Genomic DNA, 19,500 nt, shown 5'->3' with positions numbered 1-19,500 from the left:
AAGTATATTACTATTGAGTAGAAATTTGGCATTTTACCTGCTATATTGTATGTAGGTATGATAGAGCTCATTGACCCCATAGTTAATCAAATGCTGAGCTGAGGTCCAAGAATACTGCTACTAGGTATTTGTTGTCATGGCGTGCCCTTTTAAAATCATATCCCAGTCTTACTAGATTGTCCTCAAATTAATGATTGGCTCTGCAACATGATTGGAATTTTGATATCAGTTTGTTGGTTTCAGGAAAGTAACATAACTTTAGTTGTATCATTTTTTGCATTGCTTGTGAAATTTTGTGTTAGCGATATTGGCCTGTACGATGCGGATTCATATTAAGGTTTATTTGGATTCAGGGGAGAGATGACTGTAGCCTGACTCCATGAGTCTTGTGTTAAACCTGATATCCAGGACCGGTTAAAGAGGCCTAGCAGTGTTTGTTTTGCAGAGGTTGGTGAAGTTCATAGTGTATGACATCTCACCAGATGCGTCATTTTGGTAATTAACTAGTGCCCTGCTGAGTTCAACCCTACTGAAATCTGCATTATACTCCATATCATCAGTGGAGTTTCTGCGCGACTTACATCACTTTACTTTTATTGGTCCTGTTGTGTTTTTCATCTAAATGAAGTATTGTGTACATTCTCTATCGCTACTGATCTTTTCATAACGTTTACTAATGTCTGCATTATGTTTGGAAGTGTGTATTACCTTGTCGCCAATTTTAATTGATGGTTAATCGGACAGTAGAGTTACTTATACTTTTAAGTGCCTTAGAGTTTGTTTTGGGAGTTATTTTCGAGAATAAAGTTTGCCATCCTTGCTTTTTTGCGTTTGTACTGCTTCCTTAGCTTTAAACCTGGCGATTAGCCATTTTTATGTTTGATATTCTTTTTTTTAATTTTGCCTTCAGTTTTCTCTTCATGTTATAGCATTGTCACATTTGGTGATCAATACTTCACTTTTTTGGTTTAGATTTTGGAATGGTTTTATCGAGATTTTTTTCATAACAAGTCTTTCGACTGAACTCCTATCTTAATGGCAGAGCGGGTTAAACCTCACTAGAGAACAAGATTGCAAGGACACCTCTCAAACAGTCAAATGGTTAATGGAAGGATGCAAAAACGCGTGGTTCACCACATACCTAGAGGAGCAAGAAGTCGTCTGATGTTATTGCCAATGCGCTTTTCTCTGTACGTTCTGTTTATCATACTTTTCAGATTCGAATAAATGATAAACACTCATTTTGGTTACATGTAAAGGGAACTAAATGGCATTTTGATACAATTTATATTTAAAAAAAATACATTGCAGAGAAAAGAAATTAATCGAAATGTGTTATGCTTTCCTTTTATGAATAAACCTGAATTTTAAGAGGTAACAAAACAATCTTTCACTATCATTTTATTGCATTGTTATTCATTTGTTTCCTAAATAACATGCATATGTGAAAAAAGCTCTTTGTGAAAACTAAGATTTTTAACTTAAAAATGGTAATTTACCCGTAGTATTTCTTGTATTAATGATGGATGGCTTTAACCTTAAACAGGAACATTGTACAATATTTGCTGGGCTAGTCTATGTAGTTTCTTTTATAATAGTCACTATATTTTCGATAACATATACGGTATGTTTTGTGACTAATTATTTAAAAGATTACTCACAAAATACTGTTGCTTTATAAAAGTTTATTCTTTGTTAATTACATTTTACGTATATATTCGAAACACTTTTCCAAAACAAACACACACCATCTCACCCATTTGTGTGTTGATGTAGAAAATAAGTCCCAGATTTAATCAGGTTTGATAAACACAACGAGTTAGATGAAGTATGAACTTCTTGACATTGATGTTTTGGTAAAAGGATTTGTATTGCACGATATGCATATGTATGCCATTTATAATTGTATGAATGTACATTTTGGCAATAAAACAGTGACAACACATTTCTGTAGATATCTTCTTGTAAGGTAATATAGTAAAGCCGGAGTCTTGTTGACATGACACTTGATCACACCAGGATTTTCTGCTTTCTTGCAACGTAAGAGACTCCACAACACCCCTTGTATGCACCAAATTGATAATGTCTAGATTCTTGTTTCTTCAGTAGTATTGTTGGTTTGACCAAACTATTTTTTTATTAGTTTTTTTTTAAAAAATTGGACTGATTGGCCAAGATCGTTTTTTTTTCAGCTAAAGCTGTGTGTGAATACGATTTTCATACTAAACACCAAAGCCTTTTTGTCTGCGTCAACATTATCTACAGAGACCTATGAACACAATTTGTCCGGTTAGGGGTTAGCACACTCGTTTGGAGCAGAGCTATGGGTTTTATCTTGGATTTTAATCTTCTGATCAAAATATATAGATTGTATAAAAATACATGTATCTATAAAACTTATCAAAACATAGATGCAAATCTAAGTCAATGTGCTTAAACAATTACTGTCCAGAGGTGCTATTTCAAATGTTCCTTCTACCAACACCAAACAGCTGCATCTCTAGCACAAATAACATTCAAATGTAGCAGCATGAAGCATCGTTGAAAGGGGGGAGTGTTTAGCTGGCAGAAAGTTAATAACATGCAACACAGGTGTGAATGTTTTTTTTTAAATTTATTTTCTCTAGAATTTCCTAACACGTTAGGATTGAAGGAGCGACAAACATTGTATTACAAAATCATGCTTTTTTGGTTTTTAAAACAAATGGAGATACAGCAATTATAAATGGAAAACACTAAGTCACATACATTTTTTTCAAGTATAGTTATGATTTTCACATTTTACTGCTTAACAACTTTTTAAATCAGCTTCTTAGCATAGCCACCCTTTGTTTCAGACCTAAGGTACAGCCTAAATATTTTAAACTAAATTACTATACAAGGACATTGCACAACTAACCAGTTCCCAAAGCCATTACTGTAACTTGTCCAAATAGTTCATTTGGCAGAGATTTACCAGTTAATCCATTCATTTTATTTTTAATTCAATACAATTCAATTATCTTTAAATTGGAAAGGTATAATAAAATCCACTCAAATTACTGTGGTACATCTGACAACTGACTTAGTGTACTTTGTAAATGAATATAAAATGTTTTGTATGGTTCCGATGATACTTTTTTCCATTGTTAAAGTAGCATCAAAGTAAAATACAGTAAACAAACAAAATTACAGTCAACAAACTCAAATTCATGTTTTATATGACAAAGATTCACAGTTTTGAAAATCATAACTAGACTTGGAATTCTAACATTTTGCATCTGATAAAATCACAGGCAAGTGGTTTTCAATGATTACTAAAAACCAGTATTTCAACAAAACCTAATATTTAAGCCTTAAACATAGACATTCAGACCGTCAAAACTGCACATTACATTCAATTAGCACCATATTAAAACATTCTAACATTGACACTAAAATGTAACATTGTTTGTACCTCAAAAATAATATTGGTCCTGCTATATGGTTTTCAATAAATTGTCTATGTTAATTGTTTACTGTAAACACATACTTTATAGTAAGGAAAAAATGGTGATATTTATTAAATACCATTTTTCATAGTGAAAGTTTATGCCTAGGTTTTTTTCAATATCTTTAAAGTAGCTAAAAATAAGCTTTCTATGTTGCGAAAAAGTTTATATAAATGAAATTTTAAGTCAGAAAGCAGTGTTCTGATATATGTGTAAATTTTTAGACTGCGAAAAAATGCCAATTTCATTCAAAATGCTGTAATGCATATATCATACATGTTATACTCTCTGTAAAATGTTAGACAGCGAAAAATGTCAAATACATTCAAAAATGCTGCGGTGCATACATTTATACATGCTAAAACACATTTCGGTTTTCCATTTCATTCAAACTTTATGCTAAACAAATGAGCAACCATGAACAACATTATAATATCTGAAAATGGAACAATGGCACTCATTGGTTAATGCAATACTACTTGTTTGAATATCATTACAATCTCAGCCAATCACAAATGGTTTTACATATGGAAGCTGAATCTGTACAAAAAACTACAATACATATTAAAGTGGAGAATTAAAATCATCAGCATTTACAGAAATATGTCATACAATAATTTATAGAGCTCTAAAAGTCCATAATAATAAATAATTTATCAATACTTTTGATCTACACAACTTCGCTTAGTTTTATTCTGGTAAAAGTGACAAAAATTGAAAAAGATTCTAAAATAAACCATACAAAAAGATATGTAAAATGATATAGAATTAAAAATCAATTTTAATATGGTTTAATTTAACCACAACAAGAATGATAGACAAGAATTGCACATATGTTGACCACATATTTCACAAATATGCATGTTTTATACACGTCTATGTAAGTGTTATTCCCAAAAGGACTGGTTTCTATAATTTGGTACAAAAAAGGTCAAGGTCACATCAGCAGCCCCCAAGATCAACTAGTTGGTTGCTAAGGTACACAAGATGGTTGCTAGGGACAGGAAATTATGGTCACAAGTCCATTACGGATTCACCTGTTAAATAGAGAGAAGAACTTAGAAACTGAAGGAAGAAAAGTAGACATTTAGATTGCGTACGAAATATAGGGCTTACATTAAGTTGCCAATTAATACAAAAAATTATGAAACAAGTCCATAAAATGTTGTGTTAAACGGCAATTAATGTTAAGATTTTTCTTTTATCACATAAAACAGTTGTTGCCAACAATTTTTTCAATCAGTTTTTGGCATAAGGTTTGACAGTTAATCAGGGAGATGAAATGACATCAATGTCAAGTTATACTAAGTTACACTAGTGTTATATATGAACTTATGCAATGGTTGCATTACACAGAACAGGCAAGGTCATGTGATAAATGTATTAATGAAGACTGGGTACTACATGGCACAATATCAATTAGGATACCAAAACATCAGAAGAGCTTTTTTCCATTTTTTTTTTATATCATGATTTTAAATGTTGTTAGAAGAGTTTACTTAATAGCCAAAAATCAAACAGTCAGGATTCTTATGCTTTTTGCTTCTGGCTAAGTGTTCTAATTGGAGTAATAGTTAGTGTCCAAACCATATGTTCGTAGTCAACATAGTTTCATAAGTACCAGAAAAATTTACAGTATTATGGCGCCAAAAACAAAATGTAATTCATTGTGCTTCTTAACTTATTAAATCGAAAAATATACCCCTCCCCAACCCCAACTTTTCCTTTTTTGAAATCTTATCATGAGCATAGGTCATTTGTTTCATCCTGATAAAATAATAATCTTATAAAATATGTTCATAAACAAATCTTATAAAAGATTTACATTAATGATTGGCAAAACTCTTGAAAAAAATAATGTGTAAATACATTGATTCTGCCATATTAATTTAAGCACAGGAATTGCTCTCATTTTTTGTTAGCATGCTGATGACAGAAAAATACAAACTATATGCATGTATTAAATTTATCTAAAGTGTGGGGGGTTTAGACACAATTCATGCAATGTAAGTATTTAATTGTATTTAATACTACAATGTACATTAAGTATGATAAGAAATTACTAATTTTGTCCTTTGAGAGTGTATCAGCATAACCATGCAATCATTGGTTTGATTTTTTTTTTAAATATCGGGTTAGAGTTTAAGGTCTTCAAACCAATTGTAAGGCCAGAGAAAGCAGGTTTTCGATTCTCAACAAGATTTTCTGAAAAATTGTGGCAGATCAGCTGATTCCATTTGAGATTAAAAGAAAACAGCAAGTGGAACGTTACACTTTTTGCACCATTACCAGCATTTTATCCCATTTGACAAAAAAGCTGGAATTTTGTCAAATAAAAAATAAGTTTGAATAAAGTTGGGCTTGGATGAGAATTTTAGGATTATTTTCTCTGGTCTTACAGTGACAAAAATACAACATAAACCATGCTAGCAATTTCAACCAATGACAATCTTCTGTTTTTTCATTAATTTACGGTTTATTGTAAGACGCAGTTTTTTTTATTTTTATATATTTATTGACAAACAAAATTGGAAATTCTTTTTCTTCAAGCATGGATTCTCATTGGTTAAAACTTTACAATGATTCTGCGACAGTTACAATTACAAATTGTAATAAATTCAACCAATCAGCTACAGTTTTGTAACAACACATTTTATTGGTTGCTCAAAAACTCACAATGCTCAAATTTCATCAGTTGTTCAATAAGGTTTCAAGATGCAAGGAAGGTTCTCATTGGCTGTAAAGGGGCCACAATACAGAGATGAAATCACATGACATCGACGAAAAACTCACATGGGTTGCCCATCGCCATTCTGAACGACTGTCTACTCCCGCTCACGTCTGGCGGAACCCCAAGACCCGGGCGTGGGGGTTCGTCTAGACGGGAGCTCGCAACTGTTTCCGTGTCGCTCCCACTTCCCATTGGACTAGATTTCTTATCTTTCTTCTCCTTCCTACTGCCACCAGAAGCACTGCTACCTGAAATGTTGGAAACAAAGCTTGGTAATTACAAGTGTAATGACTGACATGCCATATTAAACCACCCTGACAGTTAAACCAAATGAAAACAATGACAACAATGAAGGAAATCAGGGACCTAATTGATGAAAACTCTTGATGAGAATTTTCTTATTTTTGACAACATTTATTTTAATTACCTTGTACTTAACCCTTTACTTCATAGATACGCAATATTACTTATCTATCCATAGCTTTACAGATACGGATCTTAACGTTTTATCCATAGCTTCATAGATACGTAATCCTACGTATTCGTAATGTAGTGGCATTTATTTTCATACCTGATGCTTGTTTATTCGCTATAAATTTGATAAGTATAAACATCGATAAATACAATGCACTAAAAAAAAACACTATGTTACTATTTAAAGAATTTCGAATAATCGTGAAATAAGGTCACTGGCATCAGTTTTTCATATGAATGTATCATTAAGACCATTTTTTTGCATATTTTTTTTGTTTTGATGTTCAAACTTACATAATTTCTTTAAATTCAGGTTAGATCAAAAAGGTGATTTTTTTATTAAGGTGAAAATTCAATCTTAATTACTTTTATAATACATCCCCTAAACGAAAAAACTCGAGTTTTCTTGGATTCGAAGGATTTATTTTGTAAAACAAATATTCTGTTACCCAATGGAGGATATAATACTTTCTTATAAGCTGCACTCTCACAGATTGATCGATTTTTTTTCATTTTTTGCCTCAGAATCAGCTGATTTTGGCATCAATGTTTTCAAATCAGTCATTTAGGATAACACACAATAGAACAGATCTCAATTGTTTGGAAAACTGCTGAATCTTCATTTTTCTTAAAGCATTAGTAAAGCTTTAAGGCCTAAAAAAAAAAATACATTTGGTTCGGGTTACCCGACCCTACCTACGGAATAGGCGCCGACCCTAACGTTTTTATAGTCAGTTTTAAAAAAAAAATAATGAAAAACTAAAAAAAACTAAAAAAAAAAAAATATTTTTTTTTTCTTTTTTTTTTTGCTTTTCAATATGTAGTTTAAAACCTTAATTGCTTATATAGAAGATAACTTTAACACCATTCTCCAATGATGAAAATGACATTCTTATATAAAGCCTAATAAAAAATAAAAATAAAAAAAAATAAAAAGCCTACCTACCCTACCTATTTTTGAAAAGGATGTAACCCTAACCAAACAATTTTTTTTTTAGGCCTAAGCCATAAAACAATTTTTGAGCCGAAATAAATGCGTTCTAATCTTTTATCAACAGTCTTATATAACCGGTTATAAAACGCATAATTAGGCTCATTCCAAGTTAAAAAAAAAAAAAAAAAATAGTTGTCATATAGGTCAATCTGTGAGAGTGCAACTTGAAGCATAATTTCTAATGATGTCTTGGCTACATTTTATTTTATTTTATTCCAGGTGGTTGATATATGTTGGGCGCAACTCAGTTCAGACAGAGAGACAGAAACGGTTCAAACAAAAATAGTTCTGATGTTGATATACACTAAAATAAATCCATATCATAATATGAGCCTTTCTTCCACATAGTAAACTTTAATACATACTCATTAATCATACTCTGTCGGGCACGAAATTTATAACAAATTTGTTTTCAAGAATATTAATAGTTATGCATATATTGTTTATATAGCAATTAATTCAAATCAAAAATATTACAGGCAACGTTAACACTGGATATTTATAGTGACTTGAATCTCATTTTATTTTTATTATGCTGACTTAATATAACATGCATTCTTCATTTGGCATAATTAGGTCATAAAAGCCGGTTTAATCCGCTTTTTGTGTTAATTAGAAATTCACAATGACAGTGTCACAATTCTTTTCTTGTTTTGTTTTCTATGCTTACATGAGCATACAACCAGCTTTTTACATAAATTATAGTAAATCTCAAATTCAATTAGTCCTGATAACCCCCCCAAGACACCTCCTAGACATAGGAATGGTTATATGTCGAGTTGTGGTATTATTGGGGAGGAAATAAGGAGTGAAATGTTAAAGGATTGGTAGGCTCACCACAGCCAATTCTGACCAATATTCCTATGAAGTTTCATGTGTGTAGTTGCGATACTTTTGGAGCTACAAGCTTTTTCATACCATTTTTCACCAATTCAAGGGCCATAACTCTTGTTAAACAAAGTGAATGCATAACAAATTTCATGAGTGTAACAACCAATACTGACCAACATTCCCATCAAGTTTCATGGTTGTGTGTATACTTCTGGAGCTACATGCCACACAAGATTTTTCAGTCAACTTATGACCATTTCAAGAGACATAACGCTTGTGCGACAAAATGAAATGCCACAAAAATTGTTGGTGCACAATTTCCTATGCTGATCATCAAGCTTGTAAAGTTTTGTGAGTGTAGATACAATACTTTTGGAGCTACAAGCGACACAATATATATTTAGTGCTGACCATTCTTTATTTAATAAAGGGCTTTTACTTTTGTAAATAAAAGTAAAATGACACAACAATTATGCGTTCACATTTCCAATGATGAATAACATTCATAAGTTTCATAAATGTAGGTGAAATACTTATTGAGCTACATGCAATGCAAGAGTTTTCAAACAAATTTGTACCAAGTCAAGGGAAGCCAAAGTGAAATGTGACAGAAATGGCAGGTACACAAAATTCCTGATGAACATACCTATGAAGTTTCATGTGTGAAAGTGCAATACTTTTCAAGCAACATAGAACACAACAGGGGAAGCAACATGCCATCAAGCATCGGAAAGCCACATAACTCCTATACATGTCCCAAATATATCTATCTGGTGGTATAATAAATAACCAGAATATTTCCCTGTACCAAGCCATCTAGCACAAGCATGTAAGCCACCAGCTAAACATAAACATAAGCTTCACTAATGAAAGAATTTCCATGCATGTGAAACAATAATTAAAGGGGCATTGTCAGCTTTGTCGAGTTAATTTGTGTATTTGATTTGTTTATGTTTAGAAGTGAACATGAGATGTCACAGTATGTGACGAATGCCCCCGAATGTGACATTGACCTATGAACAAGGTCAGTACATGAAAACGAGTCAAATACATATGGCAAGTTATTTTAAATTGCCTCTGAACATAAAAAAACACCCATATTTGAAAACCTACACTCTTATGTCCTTATATTCAGCATTCCATTGTGAATAAACACTAAGTGTATCTTTCACCTTAGAGGTAGGGACATGGGTCTTGCATGCGACACGTCGTCTTGGTATGTCGAAAACATGTGGCAAGTTATTTCAAAATCTGTCCTTACAAGAAAAAGTTACAGCCCGGACACGACAACCTATACGCTATGTCCTTATATGCAGCACTCCATTGTGAATAAACACTAAGTATGACCTTGACCTTAGGGATAGGGAAACAAGTCTTGCACGCAACACGTGGTCTTGGTATGTCGAACACATGTGGCAAGTAATTTTAAAATCTGTCCATACAAGAGAAAGTAACAGCCCGGACACAACAACCTATTCTCTAAGTCTTTATATATACAGCATTCCATTGTGAATAAACACCTAAGTGTGACCTTGACCTTAGAGGTAGTGAAACGGGTCCGGGTCTTGCACACGACACGTCATCTTGGTATGTGGAACACACGTGTCAAGTTATTTTAAAATCTGTCGATACAAGGGAAAGTTACAGCCCTGACACGACAACCTATACTCTATGTCCTTATAAGCAGCAATCCATTGTGAATAAACACTAAGTGTGACCTTGACCTTAAAGGTAGGCACACGGGTCTTGCATGCGACACGTCGTCTTGGTATGTGGAACACATGTGGCAAGTTAATTTAAAATCAGTCGATACAAGGGAAAGTTACAGCCTGGACACGACAACCTATACTCTATGGCCTTATATGCAGCAATCCATTGTGAATAAACACGCAAGTGTGACCTTGACCTTAGAGGTAGGGACACGGGTCTTGGTTGCGACACGTCGTCTTGGTATGTGGAACACATGTGGCAAGTTAATTTAAAATCAGTCGATACAAGGGAAAGTTACAGCCTGGGCACGACAACCTATACTCTATGGCCTTATATGCAGCAATCCATTGTGAATAAACACGTAAGTGTGACCTTGACCTTAGAGGTAGGGACACGGGTCTTGGTTGCGACACGTTGTCTTGGTATGTGGAACACATGTGGCAAGTTATTTTAAAATCTGTCCTTACAAGGGAAAGTTACATCCCGGACACGACAACCTATACTCTATGTCCTTATAGGCAGCACTCCATTGTGAATAAACACATATGCAGCACTCCATTGTGAATAAACACTAAGTGTGACCTTGACCTTAGAGGTAGGGACACGGGTCTTGCACTCGACACGTCATCTTGGTATGTGGAACACATGTAGCTAGTTATTTTAGAATCTGTCCATACAAGGGAAAGTTACAGCCTGGACACGACAACCTATACTTTATGTCCTTATATGCAGCACTCCATTGTGAATAAACACCTAAGTGTGACCTTGACCTTAGAGGTAGGGACACGGGTCTTGCACGCGACACGTCATTATTTTAAAATCTGTCCTGACAAGGGAAAGTTACAGCCCGGACACGAGTTATTGAGCCGGACACACGGACGGACAGAAGGACGTGCGATTTTAATATGCCCACCTTCTGGGGCATAAAAATGAACAACAGGTTGAATTTGGCCTCTTGGAGGCCTCTCATTACCCTATGACCTGACAGTAAAAAACTTCACAAAAATAATAGTTTTATTCTAAAGTCTGTTGATTATGACCAAAGCCACCCAAAGAAACATTCAAATGTTGACAACTTGCATTTCAGTGTTGAAAAATGCTGCTGTAATTGGAAGTTTTGCTAATGTTTCATGAAACTCATCAAGTGCATGGTCTACCATGGTGCAATGGACAAGGTGCATGACTGACTACATAAAGGCCATGTGTTTGATCACTTACTCAGACAAATTGTTTCTTTTTATTCTTTAATTTTCTAGTTTTGATAATTATATTTATAAACCGAACTTAGTTTTTGACTTACAATTTAGATATATTTTAAATTACAACATTTTCAGAAAAGTTTGTTTTTTGCTTACCAAGCACTTATCATTTTCCAAGATTTATAATGACATTAAATGAGGATGTGCTATAATCCACTGGGCCCAAACTCTTTTAAAACAGGATAAAAGTAAGCTCACTATTATTTTTTTTTGGTATACATTGTTTTACTTTTTCCCTTTTAAGAGTTTTGAATCATTTATATTATTAAAATGACAATTGTAAATGAAATAGAATACCTAAATTATTAAATTCATGAAAGTGGTGCCTGTAAATCATTATTTTAAGTTGAAAGTAAACAAAAACACTGCAAACAGACACCATGCTCGTCTGTTTCTCAGTTGTCAAACAGTCATAACCCAACAAATATTTTATCACTAGTTAGGCCTTATGGTACTTGGCTTCCATTTGCACTTTCTCATTTTCCCCACTGTGACAGTAAGCATGTGTTCTTAGTTTCAAGCTAGTATCTTGGGTGAGCATTTTGGCTATGAGGTCTATGTAATAGTAAGATGACATGAATTAAAATGATTTAGAATCAGCGAAGTGAGCGTAGCCAAATTTTACGCAAAGATTGTGTATCAGATGTGTGGCAGTGGGCGAACGTGTAAAAATCTGTGAAATTCATAATGATTAAGCCTAGATCTTAATGATTGCCTATCTGCAATTTTATTGGCCATAAATGTAGGTTGTATTATAAGAACATGACAACACCAAGGCTAAGACAATACCTAAACTTTTTCTTTAAAAATCAGACGGTTTAAAAAAAAAAAAAAAATGTGAGTGGTCCGTACCAGAGCAGCTTGACGATTCTCGGCCATCAGTTACTGGGATGTGGGTGGGGTAAGCCACCATGCCAAGTTGGCTGTATGTCGTACCAGCAAAGTTATTCATTGCAAACTGGTTATAATTCGGTGAAATGTTAGTACTAGAGTTTTTTGTGCTTTGATTCTGCTGCTGTTGCTGCTGCTGCTGTTGGAGTTTTTGTTTTTCGTGATATTCTTGTTTTTCCTTGTTATCCCAGAGGCGACTTATTTTACTAACAGTGCTAACAATGCATGCACAGTCATTTTTGGGAGTTACTGAAACAGGGAGAAAATAAAAATACAAAATAAAACATAAAGCACAAAATAAGACAAAAACTTTAAACTTAGAGTAAGCATTTATTCCATACGTAGGGGTTCTAACAGCACATTATTGTCATTCCTGAAAAATATCTGGGTGTCAGTTTTAGGAATTTATGCCCAAATAAGAGTAAAAGGGTTTTACCGCTTTTGAAATTGTTTTGAATTGAAGTTATTTACATAACTTCAAAGTACTCCTTTGCAATGTTTTTGGTGCAAATGACCGGGCAAAAACAATCTTTATAACTGTACAATACTTCCCATCCCGATTTTCAGGTTTAATCGGCCTCAGCCCTGTAGTCCTAATCTTTACGCTGCTTAAAAGCACACCAGTAAAGTGAAGGGCAGAATCTATACAATGTTTTTACTACATTTTTCCAGAAACACAATTTTCAACAAAAACGGGTTACCCCTTGAAATAACGATTCTTCAGCTGTACAACTCTAATTGAAATTGGACACTGAATATACATCGTCGGCACCCAAGCTTTTTCTTAACAAACATGATACCCTTTGCAAATCAGTTGTAAAAATCTCGTACTCATGAATAATTAATGCAATGTCATTGGTTGCATGAGACATACCTCATGCAGTGCAAAAATGGCCGAGAAGTTATGGATAAATTTCAGTTCTGAATAATCCCATGATATCGCAGCTTTCAAATCATTTTAACATTTTAAGCAGGACATCAATACATTTTGTTAAATTTGCTGATAGCTTTTCAAAATGGAGATTCTTTACTTTTGTTATCAGTCATTTCATTGGTCGAAAATGCTCTATATGAATATTCAAGCTTTACAAAGTTTTGCTAGCCAATTTGCCCAGGGTATCAAATATAGATGTTATGAATATGCTTGTGTGCCAAGAATGTGAATGTTAGAACCCCTGCAAACACATTGAAGCTCTCAAAAAATACTAGTAGCAAATTTTACATAAAAAAAAAAAGAAAAAAAGTTGTATTCCTTAGTCTTAATCAAAATGATATTGTCTTATTGTGAGCTAAATAAACTAAATGTAAAACAAATACTTTGGGAAACAGATGTTAATATTAGACAAATATGTATAATAGGGTGTTTCAGAAACTAGACAGGTTACAAGTTGCCAACAATTAATTATGTCTGTTATAAGAATATAGTTTGTCGTTTAAAATAATAAAACTATAAAGAAAATATGTAAGCAAGTCTCTTTATCAAATCTGACATTGTCTCTTCAAAATGTAGTTTTATGCATAATAACTCCTTTTTTAAAGCGTAAATGCATTAATTATGTTGATATGTCGCTGAAATCTTAAAATATGGCCTTGTTCTTAAATGGCTTTGAAAACCACCAGAGTGGGGATAAACTTAACTGTCACATGCATGTAAATCTTACACGGATAACAACATTCATTGCATTCTAGCATACACAACATATCAGAGAATGAAGCACATGATAAGGAGTAAATATTTACATTTTTATTTCATATTTTGAAAAATTTATTAATTTGTTTTCCGAACTAGATGGGCTGAAATAAAACTTTGCTATCTGCTCTATTCTGCAAAAAGTAGCAGCAATACAACATCATTATTCCAGGCTATTGTTAAAATCTAGACATAACAATTATTCTATTCTACCAAAACCCAAACCCTACTAAATGTCTTTCATACATAAATATCTTAAACTCAACATTCTACATTCCTAATCCACAAAGCCCATACCCTACATTACTATTCACAAAATCCACGCTCTATAGTATAACACTAACCTCCAGAGCCGCTGTGTACAGATCCCGCACTATTATTCCCTCCCGGTCCCACTCCTGCAAACCCACCAACTCGACTGTCCGCACCATCTACGAAGCTACCGACAAAACTCTGTGAGTCAGTGCTGAAAATAAAATAACGCTTATAAAATGTGACAAAACAAATATTGATATCACGCTTATTAAACCTGACATAACAAATGAACAATACTTGGTATCACGCTTATAAAATGTGACAAAACCTTTATATCACGCTTATAAAATGTGACAAAACAAATATTGATATCACGCTTATTAAACCTGACATAACAAATGAACAATACTTGGTATCACGCTTATAAAATGTGACAAAACAAATCTTGATGTCGCGATTGTATAATGTGACAAAACAAATCTGGATATAACTCTTAGAACATGTGACAAAACAAATCTTGATATCATTCAAGATTATAACATGTGACAAAACCAATCTTGATATCACTCTTATAACATGTGACAAAACAAATCTTGATATCACACTTATAACATGTCACAAAACAAATCTTGATATCTCATTTATAACATGTGCAGGGTTTCCGCCAGGAATTTCCTAAGGCCTGTCGGAAGGGGAGGGTTTGGGAGGGGTGTCCCCTCCAGACGTCGATTTTTTTATATTTTCGTATCCAAAATGGTGCAATTCCTGCATTTTAAACAAGTTTACAGTTATGTTCCTATGATTTAGAATTACCAACTAAAGTCCGATTAACATTAAAATTATTTGTGAAAAGGTTTAATGGTTTCTCTTCCTTAATTATTGGTATTTCTCAAGTTTTCCGACAATACAATATCGACGATATTCATCGAATCATGTTTCGTTTAGTGCGGGTATTATTTATATTGACACCGTTGACGTCACATCAAAACGTGTAAAGCACGCTGCATGCTGGAACACAAAAGAGCCTGGAGCAAAGCGACTGCTCGTGTATTCGTATTTAAAGCTGCAACAGCTAATATTTTTAAGGCCGGGTTGGCTAAATAATAACTAAATGTGTAATGTGTATTTTCAGATTTATTTATCTTTTTTCTAAATAAATTAAAAGAACGATGAAATAATCAAAGTTTAATAATAAGCAACACAAAATATAACTTTACACATTTAAACTAAAGACGGGAACGCGACTCAATTAATTACGACGACATAGCATAACCCTTGTTTATATTAACACAGATATCTTAACACGGTTCTTAATTATAATTTAATAATTGGTTAACAAACGGACTCGGAATTAAGAAACAAAATAAAACGACACATGATTTATGTTACCGAAATCAATTAACACTTATTGTTTACTTTGCGGTCATAGATGATTATAGGGATGAAGGTCGCAATTACGACGGTGGTGTTTTTCACACATTCCCATTCTGATAAAGAATAGGAGGAGTTTGGTTAATTGGCATTGTTGAACCTCACCGACACGCCTTCATGCTGTCGTCGATCCTGAATGGCTGATATAAATGTCCCGACACGCCTTCTGGCTCTCAGTCAACCGTTGCAACCGTTGTAATCGCAACAAAATCGTGTATTGTCAAAACTGATGATTGTTTTGATAAGGATTGCGCTGCGCGGATTAAAGCATGTCGGCATAATTAACGCGTGTCGGTAATAGGCCTTGCCAGCGGAAGGCACGTCGGGCCCGACAAGCCATAAAGGGCTGGCAGAAACCCTGATGTGACAAAACAAATCTTGATATCACACTTATAACATGTCACAAAACAAATCTTGATATCACATTTATAACATGTGACCAAGCATATCTTGATATCACATTTATAACATTTGACAAAACATATCTTGATATCACATACAACATCACTATGAGACCATTTTTCCCCAACATGAAATCCTACATGCAATTTTGATTGGAGTATGGAACAATCAATGAATTTGACATTCTGCCTAAATCTAGTTTTTCCAATGATAGAACTCCCAAATGTTACATTTCTACATTTCCCTTTAGAAAAAAAAGAACTCTGATCAATTCACCATTGAACAACAAGCATTACAATTTAAAAAAAAATAATGAGAGAATTAAACTTTCAATTTAGCATTTTCAACTTTAGAATTAGAGCTAATTTTTTCTATTTCAATTAAAATTTCTTGTTTCAATTGAAAGAATAACCCGATATAATTTGGTGAAAATAATGATCACATTTTGCATTTCCATTGTTTGTGCAATTTCAATTTCCAAAACTAGAATTCAATGAATCAGATGTATAGCCTGGTGGAAGCGTCCATCAATTTTCCTAGTAAAGCTCACCATGACCTACTGACCCAAAAATTAATATGAGTCATGTTCAGACCATTACGAGTTTGAAGATCTTAAACAAGACATTTAAAAGTTATTGATCTGAAAGGAAAATGTGACGCCAATGATGACAAAAACGTGGACGAATACACCACACAAAGTTATCCCTGTGTGTTTTGCAATGCTTCCCTGGCGAACCAATCAATATGCATCAGCGGGTTGTCTGGTAAGCGCAGTGGTTAGCGCACTCTCTTATCACCAAGGCAGTCCGGGTTTGATTCCCAGCCTGGGCGCATGTGGGTTTGGTTAGTGATCCCCAAGCGGGACAAGTGGGTACACCGGTCCAAAACACAAGAGCACACTCTCGCACAACATCAAGCTGACAAGAGTGACTTAGTTTGAGTAATAACTTTCTTCAAAATGTTGTAAAATATATAATGTTTTAACCAATATGCATCAGCAGATGGTTATACCTTGTGTAGCTGTATGGAGGCCCATAACTGATGTTTTGTGGCAGGTAGGAGGAGCTATTGTAGGGGAACTGATTGTTCCACTGGGGAGGGGGAAGGGGGGCTAGGGTGTCTCTGTCTGCCTCTGAGACGGAGTCCACATCTTCAAGGCTCAGCGTTGAGAAATCTGAAATGGAAATATTCTAGATGGACATTTGGAAATACATGTTTGAAATCTGTAGATATTTCTCAAGCTGAAACCATCTGAGAAGAAGAATTTTTTACTTACAAAAGTATGCACAAATCATTGTTTAGCCCTATCTTAGGGTGGCAAAATTAATTGATATACTGTTGATAATTCTAAGATGAGAATTTAAAGGAAATCCCTATCCCTGCATTTAATTGTTTACAAAATTATATTGGTGCCAAATCAGGCAAGGTTTACTACAAAATCTCCTGCACTGAACAATCAGACATAACTCAAATCTAAGACATCAAAGTTAGTCTAAATCACCTGAATGTGTCTGGCACCCTAGGATGGGGCTACTACCATTGGTAAGTGCATTAAAACCAGTGTTTTCCCCTGGCCATTTTGGGTGTCAGTGCCAACAAAAAATCAGGTAGTCTGAAACATTTAATGTGTCTCAGACTTTCAGAATCCAATTAACTCCAAGCACTTATTTCTGAAATTGGGAGGGAATCCTTCCCCTAACCCACCCAGTGGTAGACTGACATCCTTCTGGGGAAAATACTGATTAAATATAATACCTATGGTGATATATTAAACACACACAGACAACAGTATTCTAGAATAAGTCATAACAAAGCTGATGTGATCTGCAAACTATCAGTTATATGATAAGAAAATATTAAATGATCTGAAACAGCTACCACTTTCTTACAATTTCTTGAAAATTATGTGTTATTGTTAGCTCTATACAAACAACTATAACACAAATTACTATTGGATAAATTCATTTCATATCATGGTAACAAGACAATCTTTGGTTTTCTATTTCATATACTAACAAGGGCGTGATGGTGTGATGGAATGAAGGCCAACAATCATCTGCGTTTTTCAGTCAAACTATGGGCATAAGTTAAATACAATAATTAAAGACAAGAATTATGGACCTTGCTCTACAAGTGCATACTTTTTTTTTTACATCATTATAATGTTGTTAAGTACAGTTATAAATCATGTTATAGAAACAACACAAATCAATTAGGCGTTATTAACTAACTACTAGTTAGAAGAAAAAAAAACATCAAAAAGGCTGGCAAAGGGTCTGTGCACTGCTTGTCCTGAGTTATAAGGGTTCTGCCTTTTCCCCCCAAGGGGTCCAAAAACCAAGCCAAAGAGGGGGCACAGTTTTTTTCCTAGAACAAAGACATGATCAAGATTCACGTCCTAAAGCTGTCTTCAAATAAAGCTAAGATTAATTAGTATTTACTTAAAATGCCTGCAGTTGATTGTACCAATTACGGTAAGTTACAAAATCCCTGCGAAATATTGGACCGTATGCAATACATCAGCTTAAAGGCCGTGGAGGACAGCTGAGACAGCACCTGTCAGCGATGATACAACTAACCATGACGCTGATTAATTTATAAGACCAGTTGTTGGTGTGACGAACTTACGAAATGTACTTAAGAAGGTAATAATTATTCGAGCGTTAGATGCAACACTGTAATATCTCCTCGATTTGACACACCAAGTAACAACAGTGTTGCTATCGCCTTAATTATTGTTAATTACGTTAATGCTCTGTATTGTTTCAGCCATTAACTATCAGTAACGGTGTCCGTGATGTTTTCTTACATTTCGTAGTGTAAATAGTTTGTATTTGTGTTTGAAATAGAGAAAATCTAGGTCACTTGCACATGACTTCTTGGCATTGTTATTTTTTCCTACAGATCGTGCCTAAATAACATGATGAGATCAAAGAGTCAAAAAAACATCACGTTACTCAGTGGAAAACATGACTGAAATAACATAAATCATATTCGGTAGGTTAGAAAATTATGTCTTAAAACAAGTACAAAAACATTTACATTAATTAATGACATTCGTATCATTGTTTTTAACATATATTTGCCAGACCAAACATGCCTGTGGTCAACAATGAGAAACTCCTTCAATTAAAAGTTATAATTTACTCTCAATTATAAGGTATTCTAGCTAGAACGACCTGCTTTTTCTATTTCTCTCCATATGAATTGTCTTTACTTGTAATTTTACTGTACTTTGTACTTACACAACCATCATGTCATTGATTGGTAATAAAAACAGGTAGTTTAGGAGACTATAAATTAATTGCAAGATTTTCATCCCCACCCGCCCCCTCTTTTTCCGCCACCCTTTAAATTTTATT

At 34.0% G+C, this 19,500-nt stretch overlaps 1 protein-coding gene across 5 annotated transcripts in view; it reads right to left on the bottom strand.

Annotated features, from left to right (window-relative positions):
* Positions 1-19,500, bottom strand: part of LOC128202655 (segment polarity protein dishevelled homolog DVL-2-like) — a 51,256-nt gene that overhangs the window by 4,451 nt on the left and 27,305 nt on the right. For 2 of the 5 annotated variants that reach the window (XM_052903688.1, XM_052903687.1), the window contains exons 14-17: positions 17,150-17,312; positions 14,395-14,516; positions 12,322-12,609; positions 2,596-6,449 (exon numbers count right to left, since the gene is read on the bottom strand). In XM_052903688.1, the coding sequence (XP_052759648.1) occupies positions 6,238-6,449; positions 12,322-12,609; positions 14,395-14,516; positions 17,150-17,312 (785 nt within the window). In that variant the 3' untranslated portion in view covers positions 2,596-6,237. Of the gene's footprint in view, positions 1-2,595; positions 6,450-12,321; positions 12,610-14,394; positions 14,517-17,149; positions 17,313-19,500 lie in introns of those variants that run through there. The other 3 variants (XM_052903686.1, XM_052903685.1, XM_052903689.1) reach the window with 3 other exon arrangements.

This window comes from Mya arenaria, chromosome 9 (assembly GCF_026914265.1).
Source record: "Mya arenaria isolate MELC-2E11 chromosome 9, ASM2691426v1".
Lineage (NCBI taxonomy): Eukaryota > Metazoa > Mollusca > Bivalvia > Myida > Myidae > Mya > Mya arenaria.
This window is presented reverse-complemented; position numbering and strand designations above follow the sequence as displayed.